Here is a 27,724-nt window from a genome sequence, read left to right as displayed (position 1 = left end):
CATTGATTGATTTTGGTACCCAGGTTTGAGCCCAGGGGTGCTTAACCACTGAGCCACAATACCAGCCCTTTTTTGTATTTTATTTTGAGACAGGGTCTCCTGAGTTGCTTAGGGCCTCAGCCTCACTAAGTTGCTGAGGCTAGGTTTGAACTCATGATCCTCCTGCCTCAGCCTGGGATTACAGGCATGGGCCACCGCACCCAGCAGGACCTCTGTATTTAAAGCAAAGGGTTCAAAGGTCAATCTGAACAAACCCAAATAAACCAACTTATATACTGATGTGACTTAATGATTTTTCATCTTCATAATAGTGCAAAAGTGATGTGCATTCAGGAGAAAAGATACATCGAATTCTGAATTTAATATTTTTTCAAGCTGGTGATAGGCAGTACCATGCTTTCTCCCTGTGCTGGGGCAGAGGAGCAACCTACAGCTCCCAGTGAGCCCGTGGGAAAACAACCAATATTGTACAGTGTGCAGTGCTGCTACGCTATGATGTTTACTAGGTAAGGTGTATGTTTTAGTCAGTTTTTTCATCACTATGACCAAAGGACCCGACAAGAACAATTAGAGAAGTTTATTTTGTTTCACGGTTTCAGACGTTCAGTCCATGATCAGCCCTCTGTAGCTCTAAGCCCAAGATGAGGCATGGTGGAAGGCTGAGGGAAGGAGCTCAGAACATGGTAACAGGAAACAGAACTCTGCTAGCCAGGGACAAAGTATAAACCCCAAAGTCTCCCCCCAGTCACTGTCCTCCTCCAGCCACACCCTACCTGCCTATACTTAACAGGCAGTTAATCCATATCAGTGGATTAATCCACCCATTAGCTTATACCTCTTGTAATCTAATCATTTCACCTCTAAATGTTCCTGCATTGTCTCACAAGTGAGCTTTTGGGGGATATCACATATCTCAACCATAGTGTATTAAATTCACTTTTGGCATATGATACTTCAGAGTGGTGGGTTTATCAGGATGCAACCTTATGGTAAGTAAAGGAGCATCTGCACAGACATGCTATCGTCCCTGTCTTTCCGGGCCCATGGACACTGTATGTTGGAAACCAGAGGTAGAGGGAAATGAACAGGAGTTTTGTAGTCTTGGCTCAAATACTTAACGAATATGTGACCTTAGGCAAGTTATTTAACCTCTCTGAGTTTTATCGTTAGCTTCTTTCTTTCTCCATCCTAGCTATCTTCACAAAACTATTTCTTTACTCTGGCTAGCACAGAATCATAAAAGTGGTTTAAATAGAGGCTTGCTGAGCTTGAATTAATTTAAAAGATGGCAAGAGAACTGCCTGTCCAAACAGTCTTTTCCCTTGACTGGCTGTATTGCTTCAAATTCTACCTTGACATCACTCTTGTGGAACCAGCCTGGTGGTGTTCAGCCTGTGTGGCTGCACAGGTCTCCGTGCTTTGAAGGGCTCTGGGCTTGCTTTAATGCTCTGCTGCTGTTGTCTTAAAATTCTTTTTTTCTTTTTCTAAATAGTTTTTAGTTGCAGGTGGCCCCAGTATCTTTATTTACTTATTTTTATGTGGTGCTGAGGATCGAACCCAGTGCCTCGCATGTGTGAAGCAAGCGCTCTACCACTGAGCCCCAGCCCCAGCCCTGTCTTAAAATTCTTTTTTTTTTTTCTGGCGGTGCTGGGGATTGAACCCAGGGCCTTATGCTTGCAAGGCAAGCACTCTACCAACTGAGTTATCTCCCCAACCCCTTAAAATTCTTAATAATCCTTAAATTATTATACAAAAGTTCCTGTTGTAAGAGGAATTGAACCCAAGGCCTCAAATATGCTAGGGCAAGCCCTCTACCACTGAACTACATCTTCAACCCTTTCTTTTCTTTTCTTTTTTTTTTTTTTTTTTTTTTTTTTGTGGTGCTGGGATTGAACCCAGGGCCTTGTGCATGCAAGATAGGCACTCTACTGACTGAGCTATATCCCCAGCCCCCAGCCCTTTTTATCTTATTTTGAGACAGGATCTTTCTAAGTTGCCCAGGTTGGCTTTGAACTTGGGATCCTCCTGCCTCAGCCTCCTGAATTGCTGGGATTACTGGCGTGTACCCAGGCCTGCATTTTCATTTGACAGGAGACCCCACAAGTTTAGTAGTCAATCCTTTGGGTGAAAGCATTGTCCTCAAAAAGGCCCTGTTTAGAAAGAAAGGAAAAAAAAAAGGTCCTATTTAGAAGAAAATAATTAACCTGAAAAACATACTATATTAATTCCAGTTATCACAGTAGCATTTTGTCACATTAAGACATTAATTAATTAAGATAGCAGAGTTCTAAAGGATTGAAGGAGAAAATATCTAAGTCTTAGTGTGGTAAAGCAGCCTGCATAGGTCCAGAGCATGGAGAGACATGAAGAACCTGGACACCGGAGGATTTTGCCGTTTGCCGCTGACCAGCGGGACAAACGACAGGTACTCTTCTGAAGTTCATGAAGCAGCTTTGCTTTATTCGGAAAACACCCTCAATATATAAGCAGTCTCATGCATAAGCAATTGTAACCAGATATGTCCATCCAATCCTGTTAAAGGTCAAGCGATCACGAGCTCAATCACACATGTAAGATATATCTGTCCACACGCTAGGCAGCTGAACCAATTATCATACAGCCAATGGTAAACCTTCCTGTTTTTCTCAAGGCGTATTCAGGACGCCCTTTGGCTCTCTGCCAGTCGCCATCTTGGGTGCATGTGGCGTAACCCTGGGCCCCGGGTCTCGCCCGCCACAGATTTGATGTATTTTTGTTGCAAGAAAGTACAAATGAATGGGTGAATAGGTGGATAGGGCTAGGGGTAACTCAGTGGTAAAGTGCTTCCCTAGCATACATAAGGCCATGGGTTCCATCCCTAGCATAACCAAATAAATAAACAAAAGGAAGATGCTAAGGGGACAAATGGAAGAGATACATAATTCGAATTTTCAAATTTGGAGATGTGTGTATATATATATATATGCACGTGAGTGTGTGTGTGTGTGTGTGTGTGCCCTTGTGTGTATATTACAAGGCTTATTCACAAGATGTACCTTTGCAGCTCTCTCCTCAAGCAGAAACACCATCCCTGCTTCCTGTCAGCTCCTCCAGCTTCTGGCCAGCACTTTCAGTGAAGCAGCCTGCTCCCCTTGTCACAGCGCCCTGGCTGAGGACTGGGACACTAGCTGCAGCAAGAGCAGAAGGCACGAGGGCGCTGCTGGCCTGCAGCGCTCTGTCCAAGGGTGACACATTAGATTGACAGGTCAACCACATCCAATAAAATCTCTCTTTTGGGAAACAGAAATTCTAGATGTACTGATAAGAAGATGAGTCATTTTAGCTAAGTTGCAGTCATGAATAAAGCTACCATTTCCTGAGGTAGATTCTTTACAATCTCATCAAGCATGAGGCAGCTGGAGGAGCCTCTGTCCAGAGCTACTTGCCTTTCTGCAAATCCCAAGTTTCTGTATCTCCTTGTATCACACCCCATCCCTGAAGGTCATATGTGTGTGTGTATGTGTGTGTGTTCCTTTGCTCTTAAGCTAATTCGGAATATAATACAGTTAAAACGAAAGTCTTACTAAATGTGCATTGATAGATGAATGAGTAAACAAAGCATGGGATATGCATGTAGTGGAATATTATTCAGCCTTAAAAAGGAAGGAAATACTGTCACATGTTGCAACATGGATGACTTTTGAGGACATTATGTAAAGCCAAATAAACCAGTCATGAGAAGTACTGCATAATTCACTCATTATGAGCTACTAGAGCAGTCAAATTCTTAGAAGCAGAAAATACAATGTTGTTGTCAGGGGAGAAATAAATAGGGAGTTGTTACTTAATGGGTATGGAGTTTTTGTTTTGCAAGTTCAAAAAGTTTTGAAAATTCATTTCACAACAATGTGAATCTGTTAACACTATTGAAATTATGTAATGCTTAAAAATTGTTAAGATGGGCTAGGCCTGGTGGTGCATGCCTGTAATCCCAGAGGCTTTGGAGTCTGAGGTAGGAGGATCTGAGTTCAAAGCCAGTCTCAGCCATTTAGGAAGTCACTTAGCAACTCAGCAAGACCCTGTCTCTAATAAAATATTTTTAAAAGGGCTGGGATGTGGCACCCCTGGGTTCAATCCCCAGTACAAAAAAAATTGTTAAGATGGCAAATTTTATATTATGTGTATTTTGTCATGATTTAAAAATTTAATAATTATTTTTAAAAAGCTTACACGCCATTCACTCAGGGACGATTTGATTCACTGCACTAAAACTTTTCTCCACATACATCTCAATCATGGCGGTTACATCTCAATTACGTGGTTTCCAAGGGCTCTCAAGCCCTCCAGGATTGTTGTATTGGTCACATGACTGCTAAACATTTCTAACAAACAGCCTTTGACTAGGCAAATCTTCTCTTTAGGCTCCCAAATGGTTTCATTTGCAAATCAAAAACAGCCTGTTTAATTTTATACTTGGTTAGTTACACCCTTGGCTGACAGGTTAAAAAGCACGTTCTCATGTTTTGTCCTGCGATCATTACAACAACCTTCAGGAAGATAGGGCAAGTGTTGTTCTTTTCATTTCACGGATGTCAACATGAAGGCTTATACATGTGACTTGCTACAAGTCACACATCCAGTTAGCAGCAAATCTGGTAATTGAAACAGATCCCCTAACTCCCAAGAGTGAACTCCACCACTGTGAAAGTAATGAATTACAGTACAGACCGGTTAACATTCATTTTAGAAACCTTAAAGTTTATATTTTGGTAAAAGTCAGAATTTCATGAGGAAGCACACTTACCTCTTAACCATGAGAATCAAATCTATGGGGAATTATTGCTTTTTAGATCATGAGATCTAATCGTGAGGCCTGGTTCCATTGTGTTAGAAATACTGAGGTGCTATACGAAATCCAACACGTGCCCAGAAGTGGGTGGGCAAGCAAACTTTACTTCTCCAGAAGGACATGCTAGGAAACCTGGCCAGCAGACACCTGGGCGGCAGGTGATTCTATCCTTAGGCAGCGCTCCCCTAGCCCTGACTGGAGGATCTGGGGGTTACCATCTACAGGCTTAGCTAATTTTAAAATTGGGGCAGGCAAAGGGAAGGACTATAATTAAAATGCCTACAGTTGGATCTTACATCCCAACCATGGCTAAATAGTACATTCTGATCACTGAACTTTCTATTTCTCACAATTGGTGGCGGCATGATTTGACAGTGGTCCAGAGTCAAGGACCATCTATAAATTCAAGCCTGTTAAGTGATGGCTAATAGGCCCGAGCATCTTAGTGCAGAGCATCAGCTCTGGGAGTCTGGGTCCCGGTGGACAGAAGCGAAGGCAAGGGGCCATGCAGAGCAGCCATTCTCCACGTGGCCTTGAGTGCACTTCCATTCTCATTTGAGTGCTCTGCCCCAGATGCTTCTGAGATGTCATGTCCCCCCTCCTACCAAGTCACGATCGGAAGAGAGTGGAGTATGTATGTAGCAGTAGGCCACTTTATGCTCTGAATGTAGCCCTTGCTGCTCTGCCACCGCAACTGATTTTTAAAATGGACATGTTTCCTTCTCTTCCTCTCTCCCTGCTCCTTCCTAATCCCCCCACCTCCCTAATCTGAGGGGAAACAGGATGACCTTTCTTCCCCATGGAGGCAGAGTCATCTGTCCTGAGCACACACCCACTACAGGAATGAAGTCATCCAGACTTTGGGGATGGCACCAAAAGGTCTCAGAAATGACCATCTCCCAAATTGACAACTCCAGCAGGGAACACACAGAATGGAGCCTTTGAATCACCTCTCTAAAAGCCCCCTGTTCCTGATAATGGTCAGAATCACAGCCTTTGGGACAGGAGTCCCCTGTGTTTCTCCTTCGCTAGCAAAGCAATACACCTTTTCCTTTTTCTCAAAACGGTGTCCTCATTATTGGTAGGGCCCCGGGGACAAGAACTGGGCTTTCAGCAACATGTGGTCTTCCGTTCCCAGCAGGTAAAGAGAGAAGGCTATGGGACGGTCATCAAGGGCAAGGGACAGATTTTTTTTTTTTGCGGTGCTAGGGATTGAACCCAGGGCCTTGTGCTTGCAAGGCAGGCACTCTCCCCAGCCCACACGGTACAGATTTAAGTAAGCATTCTCTTTCGTCAGAACAGCTCTAAAACTTTCAACATCAGTGTAAAGATAGGTAATACACTTTGGCTAATGAGAAAGCAAGCAAACTTGTTTCCGTTGACCTATAAAAAAGTGCTGATATTCTCTAAATCAGAAATATTGGGAATTAAAAGGCATTGGGCATAGCACTGGAAAAGGAAAACAAGACAAATCCAATATTCAGACACTGTCTGGGTAATGCAGACGGAGACCTTTGGAATTCTCCTTAGGTATGCTTTCAACAGTTTTTCAGGCTGCTTGGGAACGCCCAGCCTGGATGTGCACTTTAAGTTTTGAACAGAAGAGGGCACTAAGTCAGAGAGCTTGGGCCACCAAGCTGACCAGAGAAGGGAGAAAGGGGACGGGGAGGAGGAGGACTCCTGGGAAGAAAGGGAGAAAACAAGGGAAGGACAGAGGAACAGCGGACTGGTGATTGACGGGGATTCATAATCAAACCCATTTTCTTTTAAAAAAATATACGTTTTTTTTTTAGTTGTTGATGGGCCTTTATTTTATTTATATGTGGTGCGGAGAATCGAACCCAGTGCCTCACACATGCTAGGCATTCTACCCAGCCCCAATCAAACCGATTTTCAATTTGAAAAAGTGAACTTGCCCAAGTTAGGAAGGAAGTGGATACTTATGTGATTTCTCTTGCTCAAAAGCAACTGAGATTAGGTGTGAAGCATTAGGTTGGAGAATTTGTGAACGTTGCTCTGAAGAAGCAGACTGGAGAGGACAGGGTGTAAACCCTAAGGGTAAACAAAGGAAACCAGCAACTGAAAAGATCCTTCCTGTGTGTTTATTTTCTAAAATGAATGGACAAAGGCTATACTATGACGAAACCAAGAGTTTTGGTTTTTAACTGCCACTTCTTTCCATTTGGACTTTATTTAAAGTATGAAAGTTAGTAAATTCTATAAAAAAAAAAAAAAAGATCATAGTTTGCTGGCTTTTTCCACATTAGAAAATTACTTTTCAAATTTTTGGATCAATTATTAGAAGTCTGACTAAATCTGTGAAGGAAAACTTCATAAATTGGAGAGATTTTAGGGTCACATAATTCAAAACAAATACCTCAGGATTCCATGGAAAGGAGAATGTCTTAACTTTTAGATTTCAAATTTCCCTCTTTGGGAAGAAAGGAACACGTTGTCTTTCACCCCAGGATATCTGGAAAGGGCCAGGCTCTCCCTCCTGCTCCTTTAGAGAAGCAGCATTTTAGGTGTGGTGTAGCAGCAACCACGTGGGCAGCTTCCAGTGGATTAGAAATCACATTTTAGAAAGGAAAAAGGAAAGAGGTGAAATGATTTTTATTAAAATATTTTGTTTTAATCAGTTATCTAAAATATTGTTGTCAATGTGTCATACGTTTAAAAATGATTGATGAGCTATTTTACTTTTTTTTTTTAACTAGATCTTTGAAATCTGCAGTATTTTACTCACCTAGAACATCTCCACCTGGATAAACCACTGAAGGTGCCATAGGTGACTACTGGCTAGTAGAAAACCTAAGTCCAGATCTCATTAATTTTGGTCATGGAAAAATATGCAATTAGTTTATGGCAATAAACTAATACATTTTGTATCTAAAATGCAGGGCTGGGGATGTAGCTTATTGATAGATGGCTTGCTTAACACGAGAGAGGCCGGGGTTCAATCCTCAGTACCACAACAAACAAATTCATCAATAAATAACGATAAAAAATAAAATGCACTGTCATCCAAAAGTCTAATTTGACCTTAACTTTTAAAAATTATTGAAAAGTTACTAAAAACACTGAATATCTTTTATCTTTTCACTCAGAATGTTTACATATCTCCCCCTTGGATAGAAGAACAAGAACTGAACGTTTTAATGTGTAAGGGGGGGCGCTCACGTGTGCTAAACATCTGTTCTACCACGTGCTGCACCCTCGGCCCTATTTTTTCATTTTCAACAAAATTTTCAAACTACTTTTGGGGACAAGGTAAGTCATTGCCAGTGCTTATCTCTAAGTATTTCGCAGACACAAAACTTTATATCACTGAGGGTAAAAATCTGAGAGGCGAGGGGCTGGGGCATCTGAGGTAAAGCAGTTGTTTTCTAATCTAGTAACAGAAGTCAAGGAAAAAAACTTACAAGTGATTTATAGTCATTATGTATATTTTTAAATTATACTTTAATTATACTGATAATGCTGTGATGAATTTTACATTTCTCTATAAAGATCAATATAATGCTACAAATTTTCTTTTGCTTGCCATGGTTTCTCTATTCTTAAGTAAATAAATACAAATGGAACTAGACTATTTAGAATAAAAAGATTTAACACTAATAATCTAATTTTTTTGTAGATTCGATTCCATTTTTCTTTTCAACTACAATTTTATGTTCAGAATTGAGTGAATTATATGTGAATGATGCGTTTTTCACTCTTATTTGTAAAACATGTTTTCTGAATTATATGAAGTTAACTTTCATAGTTTTGAATTATAAGTTTTGCCCTCTCATGATGCTGTGTGCAGATGACTATGTTATATGAATCCATTCAACACAGAGTTCTGAAGTAGAATAGGAAATTGCTCACCGTGCTTATTTTCTGAGGACACTTTAATCGTTGCTTCCATCTGCCCTCCTTCCATCCCAATCCTTTAGACTGGACACACTTAAAGGTCAGGGTCACATATTTTTCTCACAGCAGGGATATCTGGATTAAATATGGACCAGCACTCACTCAGCAGGCTGCTGGGGCTTGAACTGGACCTTCTGGACTTACATCTAAAAACCAAAGGAATCAATCAGTCTCAGATCAAATAATTTCCTATGCTCTTCGTCTGCCATGTTGTAATCTCTGTCTTTTTATGAGATGCTCTTTAGATACTGGTCATTTCAGGACTTGCTTTCTTTGTCAGTGCTTGTACTCACAGATAATTTGTTTTATTTGTTATTTCAATAAAAAGAGAACAATAGCTGAAGATTGCTCTCTGTAGGAGAAGGATATCCAAGTCTTCCTGTAGAAGTTTCTTGGCCTGCTACTTAAATATGCCTAAAATCTTGTATACGATACAATTATAAAGTGCTCTTTAAAAAGTCAAGTTAATCCCCAGCACCCAAAAAAAAAAAAAAGTCAAGTTAACATGGATGGTGTTGGAACCTTCATCCTCAATGCAACAGTGTTGGAAGGGGGGCTGGGATGGGAGGTGTTTAGGTCACCAGGACCCCACCCTCACCACTAGAATGATGCCATTATAAGAAGGTGTCTGGCCCCCTCTTACAGAAGAGAGTTCTTTGCCCAGGTGATGCCTTCCCCCATGCTGTGACGCAGCAGGAGGGCCCTCACCAGAAAGGGCTCCTCCAACTGTGCTTCCCAGTGTTCAGAACTGTGAGCAAATAAACCTTCATTGTTTATAATAACCCAGTCTGTGGTATTCTTTCATAGCAGCACCATCTCCCCTGTGTTTGGTGAGAAGTGACCCATGCTCACTCTCACCATGGGGTCCCTGGCACTGTGAGGTCCCGGGCCTGCAACATCTCTGCTGAAGCAAGTTGACTTGCAAGAAGAATCCCAGACTACCAAGAGAAGCAGAGAAAAACAGAGAGGGAGCAGCCTGAAAGGAGAGGTTTTGTTTTAGCTGTCCTTGCCTGTCCTGTGGTTTGGTTTGTTACATAAAGGTACATTGAGTGACACCTGTTGAAATGGCAAGGCAGCTTTTATTTGGGACTGTCACATTTGGATCTGGAATGGCCCCTATGAAGCTCATGTTCTGAAAGCATGATCCCTAGTGTAGCAAGGTTCAGAAGTGGGGTTTTATGAGACCGGGACTCTGACCTCATCAGTGGATGAATCCATTTGCTGGACTAATACATGGATAGCTGAATGGACTACTGGGTAGTAATTGTAGGCAGGTTGGGCCTGGTTGGAGAAAGCAGGTTTTGCCCTGGGGGACTCCTCACTCTTTCCTGCTTCCGGGCTGCCCTGAGCTGAGCTGCTTTCCTCCTCCACACCCTTCTGCCATAAGGTTTTGCCTCAGTTGGACCCAGAACAATAGAACTGGCCATCTATAAACTGAGACCTCTGAAATCCTGAATGCCAAATAAACTTTTCCTCTTTTAAAATTGTCCTCGTCAGGTCTTTTGGTCACAGAGGCAAAAACCTGACTAAAACCCCAGGTGTGGTGGTGTACACTTGTGACCCCAGTAACTTGGGGGCTGGGGCAGGAAAATTACAAATTTGAGACCAGGCTTGGCAACTTAGTGAGATCCTGTCTAAAAATAAAATGAAAAACAGGACTGGGGATATAACCCAGAAGTAAAGCATCCCTGAGTTCCTGAGTTAAATCCCTAGGACTACAAAAAGAAAAAAAGAAAGAATGCTGATAATCCTGATAAGTTGGGGCAAGGGAGATAAATCAGTGGTAGAGTGTGCTTGGCTAGTGTGCGCAAGGCCTTGGGCTCCATCCCCAGCAATAAGAAAAGAAATCCTGATTTCAATGAGTAGGGTACAAAATTATTCCTTCTTTTTCTTTCTTTTTTTCCCTCCCTAAAGGTAACATTTCCAGTTTTATGACCTTCACCATTAATTCATTCTCAGCACATGCTATTCACGCTGGGAATAATACCATGAATGATCTCTGCATTTAGAGAGATTAAAGATAAATTGACTTTAAAAATTTTTTTTTTTTTTTTTTTTTTTTGGTATTGGGGATTGAACCAGGGACACTTAACCATCTCCCCATCTCCCCAGCCATTTTTATATGTTGAAACAGGGTCTCACAAGGTTGCTTAGGGCCTCACTAAGTTGCTGAGGCTGGTATTGAACTTGAGACCCTCTTGTCTTGGCCTCCAGAGCAGTTGGATTATAGGTGAGTGCCCGGTGAGATCAACTGACTTTATAATTTTGAAAGATATGCATCTACTATCTTAGATTTTGAAACTTTTCCAAAATGGGAATGTTATTTTTATAATAATAATAAAAAAGCCAATCTTAACTGAAAAAAAGCTCTTCGGATAAGAATGGACAAAATTTGTATTTCTGTTTGAGAGCCCTTAATTTCTGGATAGGATACAAGAGAGATGCTAATATAGAATAAAGTGATCTTTCTCTCTTTCTTGCTGTGCTTAGGATCAAACTCAGGATCGCTAGGCAAGCACTCTACCACTTAGCTACATCCCCATCCCCATCTCTCTTTTAAGGTACTTTCCCACATTTTGCTCAAAATTATTAACATAGCAGGGAATTTTCCTTCTGGCATAATAGTGAAAGTGGTCTGGTTGGTTTCGTCAGGCAACATTCTCTAGTTTTACTTAGAACTTAAAATCTTGATTTCTTCTTTTCCCCATGTTGTTTTAATTTTCATGATTTTGGAAATAAGCTACTTTTATCCTAGTCCTACTACTAATGTAAACCAGGTGGGCCTGGGGTCTTCCCGTCTCTCAGAGATTTAGGTAAATTCATAGTGCCATCACCCATTTTGTGCATCCAGAGTCCAGGTCCCACTCAGAGATTTTTTTGAATCCCTCAGGCCTCCTCCCTCGAGTCCCTCCATGTTTCTACCTTAGGTTAAGATGGTTGTAGGTTGGTGACATGGTGGAAGGGTTGTGTTTCTTTTCACCTCAAGGGGTCTACCTGCACCCCTTCCCTGTCCAGCAGGATCAACGTATTGTTCCCTTTAATTTTATTTATTTTATTTTTTGCAGTGTTGGGGATTGAACCCAGGGCCTTGTGCTTGTGAGGCAAGCACTCTACCAACTGAGCTATCTCTCTAGCCCTTCTTCCCTTCATTTTGTTTTGGGAGATTCTTTACACTTTGGGCTTCATGGAATTTTCTCAACTAAAGTGTGTCTCATTCCTAAGAGAAATCGTCACATCAGTTACTAGGAAAATAAAATTTTTGCATCTGTTAAAGTAAGAAAGAGGATATTTGATAACTGCAGGGGTTAACAGAGCCTCATCTAAGATCTCCAACGTACTATTGATTGGAAAACTTGTTTTAACTGGGCTGAGAGTTTTCCTCTATCTCTCCATTGGTCATCTTGAATGTTGTATGTGTGAAAGAGGAAGCTCTTCCTAAAGAAGTACATGCCTGGAAAATAAGTCATCCCTGATAATGAAGCCTTTTAACTAATAGACCGTAGCTGTATTAACTTTCTAAGCATGTTAATGATCCATCACTAAATTTTTTTATGTCAGTTGGTATCATTTAAAAGATAGAGGATTGGGCAGGGGTGTAGCTCAGTGTTAGAGCAATTGCTCAGCATGTGTGAGGCCCTAGATTCAATCCCCATTACCCTGCCCTCCATACCACCATACTACCACCTCCACACCACATAAAGACCTATGAAACTCCCCCCAAAAAGAAAGAACTGTAGTTAAAATTCTATTTTTTTTTTTTTGTCATTTCCAAGGTGATTTCAAATTTCAAATTGTAGATCATTAATTACTCTCTTTAAAGATCTGTTTTTATAGCAAAGATGTACCTAGTGAAACTCAGGGAAGCCAAAGTCAATACTTATTCCCAAGTAATTTACAGTTGACTTTGGTATTTAAATAACTGTGTATTCAGAGTCACTCAGTGCCCCCTGGGGGAGTTTTCACTTTGAAGAATTTAGTAGAAGACAATAAGAACATCCTAAGGGGGCAGCCAAGTCACGTGAGTATACATTGCTTTTATTTTTTATGAATTTGCAAAAGTTAAAATCAATGTAATTCAATATTTTGGGAAAGACATTTTACAATATTTTTTTTAGAATATTCTATGTACAAGAAACTATTTGAGTCATTGTGGTACACAAAATTGTACAGGACAATATCCCTGTCCCCAAGGAACTGACAATAGGGAGGACACAATTGTGGTGACATCATCATCACCGCCTATCTTTACAGAGCATTTTCTCTGATAGGCACTATTCTAAGTATTACTACAAGTACATGAAAGAGGTACTACTCTTAGTTTCATTTTACAGATGAGAAAACGGAAATAAAGGCAGGACAAGTAATAATATTAGCTAATGTGTATTAAGCACTAATGTATGCACTATTCTGTTATACACATATGTATCCAAACTCATTTAATTTTCATTAAAAGTTTAGAATACTATTTCACAGATTAATTGAATCCTTATAATAAGCTTATTAGGCCTTATTATTATTCTTTTTATAAACATAACTAGAGATGATAGAATATAGGTAAATAAACAGCCACAGTTCATACATCTCGTAGGCGATGGAGCCAGGGACCGATCAACGTAGTTTATTGCCACAGTCTGCATCTTAATCACTCTTAAATCTACTTCATCTACTATAAAATTTCATTATACATGCTTTTAAAGAGTATATGAATTCAATTGTATGCGCCAAGAGAAGGGAGGATTTAAATGGATGGGGCAGTTTCCCTTCTCATTCCAATTCAACTGAGCAGCTCCTGGGAGGGTGCCTTGGGAAAGGGGGAAACTGTCCTGCTCAGTTCCTGTGACTCCTAGAATAGGGACATTTTGCCATGCTGGGGGTGATTTTAGCTTTAAAGATTTTGTGGTTAATGTAATAGGCTCCCCGCATGCAGGCCAAATCTTATCCAACTTGTAAGAGCGATTCCTTTCAATGCTTGCAGGGAGTGTGGATGATCTAGTGCGGCAATAAGTTGCTCTCTAAACTGGGACCTCCTTAAGATATTTCCAGCAATTGTTTTGACTGTTACTTTTTTTTTTTTTTTTTTTTTGTCTTGCTTGCTGACTTTGAAGCTTATCCCCTGTGTAATCTGTAAGGCTGCTGTATGAGATAATTATAAACTAAGGCAAAATAAAGTGTCGGGGCAAAGTAAAAGCCAAAAGCTGTGGTGAGCCAAAGAAGGGTAAGAATCACACTTAGTTTTTGGGGTGAGGGTATGCTAGGAAATCAGACAAGCTTCCTGGGAGAGATGACATTTCAGATGGACCCTGAAAGACAGGCAGCTCTGAGAGACAAAGAGCAGGGGAGGGATTTGGAGTAGGAGGAGCACAGGCACAGGTGGGGCAGATCAGGGTGGGCTCTCTGAGTAGCCACATGGCTCCTTTGAGAAAAGTAGTGGAAAGCAAGCCTTGAAAGTCACCGACGGGAGATTTTACCCAGGTCTTCCATGCTAGGATGAGGATTTGTACTCAGAGATTCCGAGTAATGACCTCACCTGTGCTTCAGGAAGTTTAACAGGGCAGGGATGTAGAAAACCAAGTGGAACTGAAAACAGCATTAAGCACAACAGTTACAAGTCAAATGCAGTGTCATCTGCAAAAAACATAATAGGTCCTTGCACGAGACACTTTGATTTGCAAAAACTGGGAATCAGGGCGGGGAGATAGCTCAGCTGGTAGAGTGCTTGCCTTGCAAGCACAAGGCCCTGAGTTCCATCCCCAGTACCGCGCGCAAAAAAAAAAAAAACAAAAAAAACAAAAAAAACCAGAAAACCGGGAATCAACTTGATGTATAAGCAAAAAAGAAAAGCATATTATAAGGAAACAGGTGATTCAGAGAGTCCTGGGGACCCTGGGGGCAGGTAAACAGATGGGCCTCAGATTGATAAACTTGAACTTCAGGGCTTTTTAGTTAAGCTGACTGCTTTAGGACATCTGGGGTGAGCCCTAGCAATATACTCAAATGGTCAAATGTTTTTGTAAAATTTTTGAAGACATTTTAATGACAGGTGAAGATCTTTTTCTCTCTATTCACCTGGAGTCTGTCACAGCCACCGTGAGCTATTTTTCTCCAGGTAGAGGGCTGGGTCAGTAATTGCCTCCATAATACCTGAGGTTTTAGTCCACTTCAGTATTTTGCAACAGTCACGTTTTAAGGTTCATGATTTAAGTGAACCAGTTCTAATCCCTAGATGGGGCATGTAACATGCATGCCAACTTGGATTTTTCAATAAGGTTCACATGCACTGTACGGATCCACTGTAAATTATTCAAACCCTGCATCATGTCCCACAATGACAACGTGAAGATTCTAAAAGACATTGTTTGAGATGTGGAAGACAAACTCATATACAAAAAAGATGTAAAATAGTATGAATTTTGATGAAACTTAGATGTATAATTTAATTTGATAAGACATTTTGGAATATTTAAAGAAAACAACTAAAGACTTCTTATTAGTATGCATGTGAAGCATTCTTTCTCTCATTTTAAAAATATATGGTTGAATTCATTTTTAGTTTTAAATATATTTTAAATTTTTATTTACATAAAAATTAAAGGTCTATAGTACAAAATAATGATTATGCCAAAAACAGTGATCTGAGTTCATAATTTCAGATCATACCAAAAGCAATTATTTAAAAGGAAAAGATATATTTTTGAAAATAAGTTCTGGATTATTTCATATTACAACTGACAGAAGAGTAGCTAATTAATTTTTTATTTTTTAATCCAAAGACTATTTAAGGGCTGGGGATATAACTCAGTTGGTAGAGTGCATGCCTCACAAGCACAAGGCCCTGGATTTAATCCTCAGCACTGCAAAAAAATAAAAAATAAAAAATAAAGAATTTAAGGTTAGTCACCGCATAAGAAAACTGGAATGAAAGAAATGTGGTAGAAGTTCCATATGAAAGAAATGTGGTAGAAGTTCACTAAAATTGAAAGCAGTACTAAAAATCTATATGACATTATTGATGACAAGTCATGAGGCTGGGATAAACTTTTTTAGATTATGAGTTATAAAAAAACAATTTTTAGGGGCTGGGGATTTAGTTCAGTGGCAGAGTGCTTGCATAGCACACACACAGCCCTGAGTTTGTTTGGTCTTTGGCCCTGAAAAGAACAAAAACAAAAATAAATTTTAATATTTTCTAGAGGAAAAAAATGAATTATCTTTCTATTATCTCTATATAAAATAAATTGCAAAATCATTATATGAAGAGATAATGAGAGAGTATGTAGTGAATAAATGTAGGAAAATTATTTTAGAAATATGTTAGGCAATTAATGAAAGACATAGTGTATTTTGGTTTTCTGGATTTTGTAATACTGAAGGTAGTTAAGGGCTTTTAAAAATCTGTCATTTTAAAAATGATTTATTTCCCAAACTAAATAAATATTCATATTCATACCTAATTTGGTGTCACAATTTTTTTTTTTTTTTTTTTTTTTAAAGAAGGACCTTCATACTGTATTAAGCTTTAGGCCTTATTAAAGTTGGCTTCTGGTCACCAGAATGGAGAGGATCGGGAAGTTTCCAGGAATCCACCCACGTTGCTCTTGCTTTCTAAGTTAACAGTTTCTCCTGTTGGCAGGGCCACAGCCTAGGAGCTTTCCCTGCTTCTCAGTGGCAGATCAGGGGTCTTCCCCACACCCCAATCACACACAGGAGCTCCCAGATACAGTGAGACACTGTAGGTGGTCTCTTGGTTCCAATCTTGAATTCTTGAAAGAACAAATACAAGTCCAACTTAGATGAGGTGTCCCTGGTTGATTCGATCGGCTAGTTAGAGTCAAAGACAGCAGTCACAAAGTGCAAGCATGGCTTCTGGGGAGGGTCCTGAAGTCACACCGAAAAGCATCAGGCCCCAGCTGAACTAGAGGGGTCTTGGGTAGGAATGAAAGTATGTGAGGATGGAAGCAGAGCATGCACAGCCCATGAGAGCAGAGTGGCAGTGAAACCAGAGTGTTCAGTCGGAGAACCCTTCCAGCCCAGGGTCGGGTGGGAGTGGTCACCATAGTGGGGGCCATGTAGGTTGGGGATGGACCTCAGTGTAGAGTGCTTGTCTAGTATGCGCCAGGCCCTGGGTTCAATCCTTGCAGAATAAAAAGGAAGAAAAGAAAAAGAGCGAGAATCATCAAGAACACTCAGTTCTCAGAGTGGTAGCAGGTATATCTGTTGCCCAACTCCACTTTGAAATTTGCTCTCTTGCACTAATCCTTGGAGGACTGTATTTAAGTGAGGCTGTGTTCCTTCACATTCAGAGCTTACTTGTTATCTGCAAGAACTTTGTTGTTGTTGCAGTGCTGGCGATGGAAGCCAGGGCCTCAGTCATGCTAGGCTGGTGCTCTGCCACTGCGCCACATTCCCAGTCCATGGTAAGGGTATTTTTTATAGATATTTTTATCTATAGCTCATCAAGATTTTTCACATGCTATCCTCATAATGTTACCATTTCAGACTGCTGTTAAATTTAGAAATTTATAGTTGTTACCTAGCATACCAAATGGTAAGTGTATTTACTATGTTTTCTTTCTTTTCTCTGATCGGATCTTTGAATTGTTTTCTTGTACAAGAATAGAAAACAGCATATCTGAAGTACACAGATCTTTCTTATCTTATAATTTCTATTTCTTTGCTCAGGCTCTGGAGAAGGTCCAATGTCCAATCTGCCTTCTACTGTGTGACTGTGGACAAGCGTCTTCAGCTCTCCTAGCTTTGCTTCCTTCAAATCACGTGTCAGAGGTATTGCCTGGCCATAGGAGAGGACACTACATGGGGAGGTGGCCTGACCAAGCCTTCACCCTGGAGACGACAGGGAGGAGGAGGAGGAGGAGGATCTAACCCAGCGCCTCACTCTACCTCTGATCCACAACCCCAGCCCCTCATAGACTTTTTTTTTTTTTTTTTGGTACTGGGGATCAAACTCAGGGCCTTGTGCTTGCGAGGCAAGCACTCTACCAGCTGAGCTATCTCCCCAGACCCCTGGTAGACTCTTGACTATCAACTTTAACCACAGAACTGCATTCCCATTATGAAAGCTGCCAGTCTTTCAAGTAGATTCAAACTATCTTACAACTCTCGGCTCTTCCTCCATTTGATCCACTGGTTTTCTTTTGCCTACTCACGTTTTAACTGTGGTTCTCCTGGAGCCCTTTCAACCTCCATGTTGACCGACTTCTCCTGGCTTTCACTTTCTGTCTTTGTGTTTGGTAGTCGGTATCACCAGCAGATACAGAAAGCCTGCTCAGACACACTGCCGTGGGCAGGAAGGGCGCAGGAAGAGCAGGGCACAGAAGCCATAGGCTGGAGCGGAGGGAATTTGTTGACAGCCAGAGTGCAGGGAGTGACTGCAGAGTGGGAGATGGGGAACATGCCAGAAACAGCACTGCGTTAGTACCTGCATGTTGGGCGGAACTGGCAGGCCTGGCAGAGGTGAGTCGGGCTGCAAGGTGGCAGCAATGCCCTAAAAATTGGGGAATGTGTCATGTAGCTGGTGTCCACCCTGAAGTAGAGAATATTTTTCATCCTTGATGTTTGATAAGAACACTTGACACAAGGCTGCCATCTGTGTTTCAAGAAGGGAGTTTAGAAGTGTGATGTGGAGAAGGCTCATTATCTGCTACTGGCTGTGTGACTTTGGGCAAATGTCTCAACCTCTTTGTTTTGGTGTCAACTGTTAAGATGGAGATAATAATGCTGTTCATAAGATGAATGAACACAAAATACCTATCAGTGTATACATTGTTATTATATATTACTAATATAATGCTACATACTGTAATTGGCACACAAGTAGGAAAAATTTCCAGAGAAGGAAACTAATAAATTATAAGAAAAGAAAATTTTTGGTTTCTTTTTCTACTTTTTTCCTTTAGTGGCGAATGAACCCAGGGGTGCTTAAGTACTGAACCACATCCCTAGTCCTTTTTGTTTTATGTTTTATTTTGAGACAGAGCTCCCTAAGACCTTAAGGCCTCGCTAAATTGTTGAGGTTGGTCTTGAACCTGCAGTTCTCCTGCCTCAGCCTCCAAAGTTGCTCAGATTATAGGCACACAACACTGAGTCCAGCTTATTTTTCTAATCTTTAGGGTGATCTGTGGAATGAATTTTAACTTAGAAGCATGGAAGAAAGAGGGTTCAATACTCTTAAAAGACTGTTCAGCTCACAAACAGGAAAATTTATTTCCAGTATTTCCCCCCACTAGTATGGCATTTTCCCTGAATTTTATTAAGAAACCAATTTTATTCAGAAATTTTAAAGATTAAAGTTACTAATATCTTTATGTCTATTTTAAAGATTGAAATCACTAATATCTTTATATTTCATTTCACTTAATTTTATAAAAAAGTAAAATCTGCTTACAAAAGTTGGTTTTAACATTGAAATTTAGAAATTCTACCTAGAATGAAGTTCAATTCATCTTGAACACTTTAAATATTTTAATAAAGCAATAAAATGTTTTTTTAAAAATAATTATTTGTAGGTGGAATAAAAATGTTCAACTAAAGCATTATTTTAAAGAGAAAGCTGCTTTAAAAATATATTGAGGGCTGGGGAGATAGCTCAGTTGGTAGAGTGCTCGCTCTTGCAAGCACAAGGCCCTGGGTTCGATCCCCAGCACCGCAAAAAAAAAAAAAAAAAAAAAAATTTATATATATATATATATATATATATATATATATATATATATATAAAGGACCAGGGAATGGGAGGAAGGAAAGGAGGTAGGAAGGGCTGGGGAATGGTATGGTCAAAATATATTGTTATATTTGTGTGCACATATAAATATGTAACACAAATCCCATCATTATGTACAAGTATAATGCACCAATAAAAAATGTGGAAAGAGAAAAACAGGTCAAGAACTCAGATTATAAAATGACAACTTATTTTATTAGAAAACATAACGTTACAAGTGCAATTCTGGGAACTTCTTCCTGAAAAACTTTATACTTTCTGCTTATTTTATCTGATTGCATTTGATGGTACAAATTTCATCCTGAAAATTGCTTTCATTGGATTCTGAAAACATAAGGTGTTCCCCCCCAAATTATTTGGTTTTTGTGATTCTGTAAGGCAAGTCTCTTATAATTTGCTAATTATAACATGCTTTAAAAAATCTGATTCATAAAAAGCAAGACAATACCTAAAAATGATTTGGTGACTAGTTCCTCTGCAGACACAGCACATAGGAGAATTATGAATAACCTTCTTTGTAGAAACCCAGGATGGGGTGGTGGGAGGGATGGATAGACTGATTCACAAACAAGGTAGGTCAACACCAGAATGCAACTGGAGAGCTGCCCAGAACCACTTGTTCTTTAAGGAGAGGCCAAAGACGAGATTTTTCTGGCTGTTCTCGTAAAGTCTACATAGTCATTGGCAACTAGGGAATTTGCCAACCTGCAATGATCAGGACTACAAGTTTAAGGATTATCTCAGTCATTCAAAACTCACAACCATGAAAGCCCTTGTGGCAGCCAGCTCCCTAGATGGCCCCTAGCATCCTTATCTCCTGGTATTAATGAACTTGGGTAGTGTCCTCGCACACTGAATTAGGACTGATCTGTGTGACCAACAGAACACAGCAGAAGTGACAATGGGTGAGTCCTAAGGCTAGGTGAAGGCACTCTGTTCTCTTGGACTGCTTACTTTACATATGGTAAAGAAACCTGGCCTTATTTAATCAAATATAACTCAGTGTCTCGAAGGAGTAGCCCCCATGCTGATTTCCAGGTTGGGAGAGGGAATTGATTTACTGCCTACCACGTTGAGAACTTAGTTTTCTCTTGTGTTCCTCTTTTTTGGTACCAGGGACTGAAACCAGGGGTGCTCTGCCACTGAGCCACACCCCAAGTCCTTTTTATTTGAGACTATGTCTCACTAGGTTGCTTAAAGCTTCACTAAGTTGCTGAGGCTGGCTTTGAACCTGTGATCCTCCTACCTCAGTCTCCAGAGCTGCTGGGAGAGCAGCTTGGATTACAGGCGTGGGCCACTGTACCCAGTTCTTGCTCACGTTAATTGCCACTGCCACCCCTATACTGAGTCCTGAAGGGTATTTCTCCCTTTTAACATTTTGATATAAAAGCAGGAACATCTCTTCCTCTGGCTAGCCTGTCACACAGAAGACAGGCCAGATTTTTAAAAAGAATTTCCTATATAATTGAGAGAACAAAGATGAAATAAACATGGAGAAAAGAAGGATAAATCATTCTACCTAATACATATATTATGTAATCCCATTCATATTTAATTTATACAAGAGCTTCTATATGTATATAAATGCCCAGGAAGAGAGTCTGAAGACTTACAAGTTAAGCCATTTATGGTTACCTTTAGAAGAGGTATGTGATGGCCAGGTACATATGAAGGGTAAGTGAGGAATGGAAAAAGAAGCAGAGAGGGGAAGGGACTTGGATTTTTTTTAATACATATATTTTTTGGTTGTTAAGGGATCTTTATCTTATTTATTCATATGCTGTGCTGAGAATAGAACCCAGTGCCTCACACATGCTAGCAAGCACTCTGCCACTGAGTTATCACCTCAGCCCAAGGGACTTAGATTTTTAAATAGTTTATTTTGTGTTACTCAAAAATTGATAAGAATGTATTAATGAATCACATGTATAATTAGGAAATAAATTATGTGATATAAAATACAAAGGTACCCCCAAGTCCTAAAAACCCAAACCAAACCACCAAATCAAATGAACAAAAAAACAAAGGCGAAAGCAATCCAGTAATCACATGGAGATGTGTTCCATGATCACTAGCATGCTAATGGTCACACTGGGCTTTTCCTACTGACCATGAGGTTTTTCTTTTCTTTCTTTCTTTCTTTCTTTCTTTTTTTTTTTTTTTTGTACCAGGGATTGAACCCAGGGCACTTAACCACTGAGCCACATCTCTAGCCAAACCATGAGGTCTTGAGAAGGCTTTATTGCTGTTTGGCCTGCTTCCACTAGGGATTTGTCTTTCTAAGACCCACTCACCACCAAAGAGCTGTGCCAAAAACATCAAGTTTGCCACCATTAAGGCCAATACTAAGGGTCCCATTCAATAAAAAAGTGGAGTAAATGAGGATAGATTGCTCTGCTATTCTGTCAGCAACACTAATCCTGGGAAACTGAGCACCCAAAAACACAGGGCTTGCAAAACATCCTGTATTGTACAGTTTGCTGTCAGCATGCTGGGGTGGTTCCAGACCTGTTCCATGTATGTCTCATCTTTCTTGGACCAGGACTTCCAGGCATGTTCCTCACATTGTGGGAGGCAGGAGCGCCAGTGAGGCAAGCAGAAACACGCATTACATGGCCAGGCCAGGTCCAGAACCAATACAGTCACTTCTGCCCATACTCCTTTGGTCAAAAGGAAACGAAATGATCTACACTCAACATCAACAGGGTGGAGGTTCATTCTATCTCTAATGGGAGGAACTACAAATCCACATTTCAAAGTGTATGCAGGCATGGAAAGTGAAAACTTGGGAACAATAATATCTACTGCTGCTATCAGCCTGGGACTTCCCAGGTTACTTCCAATGGCACTGAGATACATTTCTTTTCAAGATGGCTAATAGGAATGATATGACCCAGCAGGTAAAAGCTATCCTTAACTTCAGGAATCAAGTTTTGTCCTTGCATGCTCCTTAATGTTATGCAGATGCATTAATGATGACTATTACTTACAAACATCCAAGTGGGCAATGGTTCCCAGAGTGATAGTCTACTCTGCAAGAAATGGGGGATAAAAACAGCCCTAGAAAGAATGCCATTTGCAGTACCTTGTTTACTGTGCCTTAAATTTGGAATGAGTCGGGTGCAGTGGCAGGCCAGTAATCCCAGCAGCTTTGGAGGCTGAGGCAGGAGGATTGCAAGTTCAAAGCCAGCCTCAGCAATGGTGAGGCACTAAGCAACTTAGTGAGACCCTGTCTCTAAATAAAATACAAAACAGGGCTAGGGATGTGGTTCGGTTGATTGAGTGCTCCTGAGTTCAATCCCCAGTACAAAAAAAAAAAAAAAAAAAAAAAATTATTATTATTTTTTTTAAAATGCTTACAAAGCTCCATAAATTCCTTGGTTCAAACTGGTGGCAATGGTTGCCGTGTCTTAGAACTCAGAAATTCACAAAACTCCGTCTGAACTAAGCGGATCTCTGATTAGGTTTCTCCTGCATTTTAATAGTAAGCATCTCTTAAATAAGAACAAGCGCTCCCAGTGCTGCTTAAGAAAGGAAGATTCACCCCCCTGTAAACAGAAAGGCAATAATAACTTTAAAAAAAGAGATTACTCAATTCTTTGGTTCTTCAGGGATTTAAAGAACAGTGGAGCCTCTTGTGGTTCTCTGACCTTTGAGCCTTACTCTAGGGTTATTTCCATGGTTCCCACGTTCCTTTCAAGTTCAGCTATCGCTCATATTGCTCAGGGTTTCTTCTTCGTTCAAAAGTGGCTGTGAAACAGCAAAAGAGAAACACTGGAGCCCAGAAGCCAACCTGGTGAATGCTGCACCGAGCGCCAGGTCCCTCTCGGTGAGGCTGCCGACGCCCGAGGGGAGCCGAATCAGTCCCCGCGCGCACCGGGACAGTCAATGCTCTTTGTTAAAGCAACAAATACAAGAAAACGCGGCGGCGGGGAACGGTGGCGGCGGCGGGGAACAGATAGAGGGGTTTGTATGCATAACCCTGCCTAAGAAAGACCATTAACGAGACGCTCCAGACGCAGGACCGGGAGGGCACCGTGTCATTGGCTTTTGTGCACTTGAAGGCGCGTGAGTGCGCCCCGCGCAGAGGTTCCCCTTTGTGTGAAAGTGTGGAAACCAGAAGCGTGCAGCTTCTGCTGGGTTTTCGTTTTCGCATTCGCAGGCACTTGGGCCACAAGACTACTCCGCCACACTCCCTCAGTCTCGCATCGACACTGGGGCTAGAGTTACTTCTCCGTCGCCGACCCGGCGAGGAGCGACAAAGGCTCGGTGCGGGCGCCGGGCTCCCGGGGCAGCGCGAGGGGCCGCCCGCCGCGCTCCGCAGCTGCGCGCTGGGCCCCGCCGCCCGACCGCCAGCAAACGCGGGCACCAACCGCCGCGCGGCCGGGCCGTTGGGCGGGTGGTAATTTCTGGGAACGGGGCGGGGTCCGCGGGTTTGTACAAGGCCGGGCGTTTGCGAGCGGGGAGGAGCGGCGGCGCCGAGGGGCGCGAGGCTGCCGGGGCGGTGCGCCACGTGCGTCAGCGGCCGGGGCGGGGGCCGGCGTCGCGCTCCTGCCCGCCCGCGCCCCCACCTTTCACTTAGCGAGGCCGGGAGCGGGAGAACACGACCCGGAGTTTTTGCGACCCTGGGTCCCCACTGTCAGACCGCCCCAGTGCGGAGCGTCCCCTGAGAAGGGCGGGAGTCCCGAGTTGGGGATGGGGGTGACAGGCGGGCCCGCGGAGGGCTCCGGAGAGTGGCGAGGGAGTGTGCGTGCCGTCACGGCCGGCGGGGAGATGGCGGGCGGGCGCTGCAGGTGCACGCGCGGCTCCGCCGTCCCCACGCGCCGCCCCGCGCGGCAGAGCCCCCGCGCAGTCCGGGGCCGGGGCAGAGAGCGGCATGGCGGAGACCCCCCAGGGGCAGGACAAGTAGCGAGCGTCTTTACTGAGAAGGCGGGTTTGGGGAGAAGTTGGGCGACGAGGGGAGGGCGGGGATCGATGAGCGCGAGGGGCAGGCTCGGCTGGCTGGCGGGGGCCGGGGCGGCGGGGCCCCGCGGGGTTGTATAAATAGCCGGCCCGCGTTTGACAGGCGCTGCGGGTGACTGGCGGTTTGCCGCCCCCCCGCCGCGTGGGGAGGGAGGAGCGCCCGGAGCGGGCGGGGTGGGGGAGGCGGACTCGAGTGTCCTGGTGGCGGCGGCAGGAGGCCGAAGGGGAGGAGCCGAGCGGGGGTGGAGGGGGGGGGCCGGGAGCGGGGCGGGGGCCACCAGTGCTCCCCGCGCCGGGCTCTGTGTCGCCGCCCGTCGCCGCGGCGGTTGGGGGTCGGTGGGGTGGCGCGGGCGGGGGGCGCTGCGCGGGGCAGGCGCGCCTCTGTTTGTCTCCTCCTCTCCCTGTGGAGCGGCTCGGGCTGCCGGGGAGGCCCCGGCTCCCTCCGGACGCCCCGGCCAACGGCCGGCGGCAGCAGCGGCTAGTCCGCGGCCCCTGCTGGGAGGGAAGGGACGCCGCCGTCTTCCCGGCGACGTGGAGAGCAGGTAAGAGCGCGGGCCGCCGAGCTGGCGAGAGGGAGCGCGGAGGGCGCGGCGATAAAGCCCTGCCGTCCCGAGTGCCGCCGCCTCCCTCCGCGCCCCCGCCCCGCGCCTGTGTTGTTTGCTCCCGGCTTTGCGGAGGGGTTTTCCGGAGGCTGTGGCGGTGACACCGGCCGGGGGCTGGGGGAAGGGGACTCAGCGCCCCGGGCAACGGTCGGGAGCGGGACTTGGAGAAAGGCGAAGGCGCGCTGCGCGCCTGCCCGCGGGGAGCGCGGGGCGCGGGGCAGGGACGGGGTTACGGACCCCGGCGGGGGGGATGGGCCCGCGCAGCTGGTCGCGCTGTGTTTACATCTCGGCGCGAGTCACCTCTGGCGAGGAGCGGACTGCACTGACCCGCCCTCGGCTCCGGGGGAGGCCAGGGCGGGGGTCGGGCTCCGGAGGGAAGCGCGTCCCTGGGAGGGTCTGTGTCGGCGGGAGGCTGCGGCCGGCGCCGGGGCTGGGCGGCGAGCTCGGGGCGGGACCTGGGAGGCTCCGGCCGCCCGGGGCGGCGGGAGGGCTGGACAGCAGTTTCCTTCCCCCGTCGGGCCTTATCGCCGCCGCGTACCCTTCCTTGCCTCCGCCGCCGGCTGGCACGACAGGTTGTACTCGGCCGTTCTTTTATTCTCGCTCTCCACGCCGGCCCCCCTGCTGCCAGCTCCCCTATTCCCGGGGGGTAGGGAGGCTCGGCTCTGCGCGGAATCTATTTTAAACAAAACAAAAACGGGCTCAGTGACACGCACGTCCAGTGACCGCCTTCGGGGTCCTTCGCGGGCGGAGCTGGCCCTCGGGGACCGCGCTCCGGAGCGTCGTGGGGGCGCGCGAGGGGTCGGCGAGGCTCTGCCCGGCTCCGGACGCGCTGGCCCCGCCGCGCTGTGCGCCGGGCAGCCGGCCCCCCTCGCCCCACTGGGGCGTTTTTATTCCGTCGGTAAAGGACAGAAAATGTTCATAACACCAGGAGTGCTCCAGATTGCAGTTTCTGGTGGTCTTCGGGTGCCCGCGTCCCGGGCTGCCTTTGTAGGAGACAGGTCCCCCGAGAATAGCCTTTAAGTTTCTCAGTACTTCATCAAATGAGCGCGAAGAGGGGGCGCCTCGTTGTAAACGGAGCCCTCCTTTCTTGTGTTTTGAACACTTGCTTCACCTGTGTGGCTTAGATTTCAGTCCGGCGGCGATAGGAGAACAGTAACTGTGCGTTTGGCATCAGACTGCTTTTTTTTTTTTATCCGAGTCTCCGTCGAGAGGCGAATTGTGCACTTTCTCCAGTGCCAGGAGCACAGAAGGTCGGCTCCACTGGGGTGGCTATGGAGCGCTGCTTCAGAAGGTGGAGTAGCTTTGTATGGCTGGAAAATAGTTGTATTTAGGGGAAGTTAGGAGGAATTGAAGTTTATATAAGGCAATACAGTTTACTGAGTGCATTCATATGAATGTAACTGAGACATCTAGTAGTTCAACACACAAGTAAAAAATTGAAAATGGGTTTGAAGTTGGAATATGTAATATTATCGTATTTTTAAACAGCCAATTATTTGCGTTATTCACTGTACCTCAGTTAAGGTATACGCATGTAGAAAATAGGTCTGAGTATGATTAGAAAGAGTTTCAAACTGGGAGTTTTCTATCCTAAGTATCCTGAGTTGTGGTGGGGTGTGGTAGGCCCTGCCAGTGTCGATGGTTTTACCTGCTCCCAAGTTCTGTACCTTTTTTGGGGGGAGAGATAACAGCTTTGTTGAGATATGATTCACGTGCCTTTCAGTTTGATTTAAAGTGTACAGTTAAGTGGTTTTTAGTATATTCACAGAGTTGTGCAATCATTACCTTCAGCAGTTTTAGAACATGCTTATCACTGGATCAGTAGCAGTCGCCATTTCCCCCCCCAACACTCTGAGTTCTAGGCATCCACCCATCACCTTTCTATCTGTAGATTTGCCTGTCCTGGAAATTTCGTGTAAGTGAAATTTATAGTACGTTGTCATTTGTGACTGGCTTCTTTCACAGTGTTTTAAAAATCTATGCATATTGTAGTGCGTGTCAGTACTTCTTTTTATTGCTGAATAATATTCCATTGTATAAATATCCACTCATCCCCTGATGAACATTTGAGTTTAACATTTTCTTTATGAATAATGCTGTGGCTGTATGTGTACAGTTTTTTTTTTTTTTTTTTTTTTTTAAATGTGGGCACGTTTTCATTTCTCTTGAGAGTATACACTTTATTATTGTTGTTGTTTTTTAAATTTTTTGGTACTGGGGATTGAACTCAGGGGTGCCACGGAGCTACATCCCCAGCCATATTTTGTATTTTATTTAGAGACAGGGTCTCGCTATTGCAGTTTGGCTTTGAACTATGGATTCTCCTGCCTCAGCCTCCCTAACTGCTGGGATTATAGGCGTGCTGTGCATGTCTGGGAGTATATACTCATTCAAAATGATTCAATAATTTTTAGTAAATACATAAAATTCTGAAACAGGCCTATTTTAGAATAATTTCTTTCTCAAAGTTCTCTCTGGCCTGTTTGCAGTTACTTCTCATTCCCCTCATCCCTCAGCCCTAGGCAATTACCATTTGTCTTGTCTCATAGATTTGCTTTTTCTGGGTACTTCATATGATGGAATTATACAATATGTAGTCTTTTGCACCTGACTTTTTTCACTTAGCATGTTGTTTTGAGATTCAGCCATACTGTAGCATGTATTAGTATTAGGTTTTTA

The 27,724-nt window shown here is 43.5% G+C and overlaps 2 protein-coding genes and 1 long non-coding RNA gene across 4 annotated transcripts in view; 2 read left to right on the top strand and 1 right to left on the bottom strand.

The window, feature by feature from the left end:
- LOC306670203 overlaps positions 1-27,724 on the bottom strand; it is a 505,412-nt gene that overhangs the window by 8,591 nt on the left and 469,097 nt on the right. The window lies entirely within an intron of this gene.
- Positions 24,177-27,724, top strand: part of LOC306669226 (uncharacterized protein) — a gene marked incomplete at its 5' end in the record, with an annotated part of 36,120 nt that continues 32,572 nt past the window's right edge. The window contains 3 exons of the mRNA XM_079153102.1: positions 24,177-24,410; positions 24,547-24,924; positions 24,986-26,336. Of these exons, the coding sequence (XP_079009228.1) occupies positions 24,177-24,410; positions 24,547-24,924; positions 24,986-26,065 (1,692 nt within the window). The 3' untranslated portion in view covers positions 26,066-26,336. The remainder of the gene's footprint in view (positions 24,411-24,546; positions 24,925-24,985; positions 26,337-27,724) is intronic.
- The window catches only part of ELF2 (E74 like ETS transcription factor 2), a 103,792-nt gene continuing 100,854 nt past the window's right edge, over positions 24,787-27,724 (top strand). The window contains exon 1 of one of the 2 annotated variants that reach the window (XM_079154833.1): positions 24,787-24,985. The gene's annotated coding sequence lies outside the window, so the exon portion shown is untranslated. The remainder of the gene's footprint in view (positions 24,986-27,724) is intronic. The other variant, XM_079154832.1, reaches the window with a different exon arrangement.

This window comes from Sciurus vulgaris (genome assembly GCF_902686455.1).
Source record: "Sciurus vulgaris genome assembly, chromosome: 9".
Lineage (NCBI taxonomy): Eukaryota > Metazoa > Chordata > Mammalia > Rodentia > Sciuridae > Sciurus > Sciurus vulgaris.
This window is presented reverse-complemented; position numbering and strand designations above follow the sequence as displayed.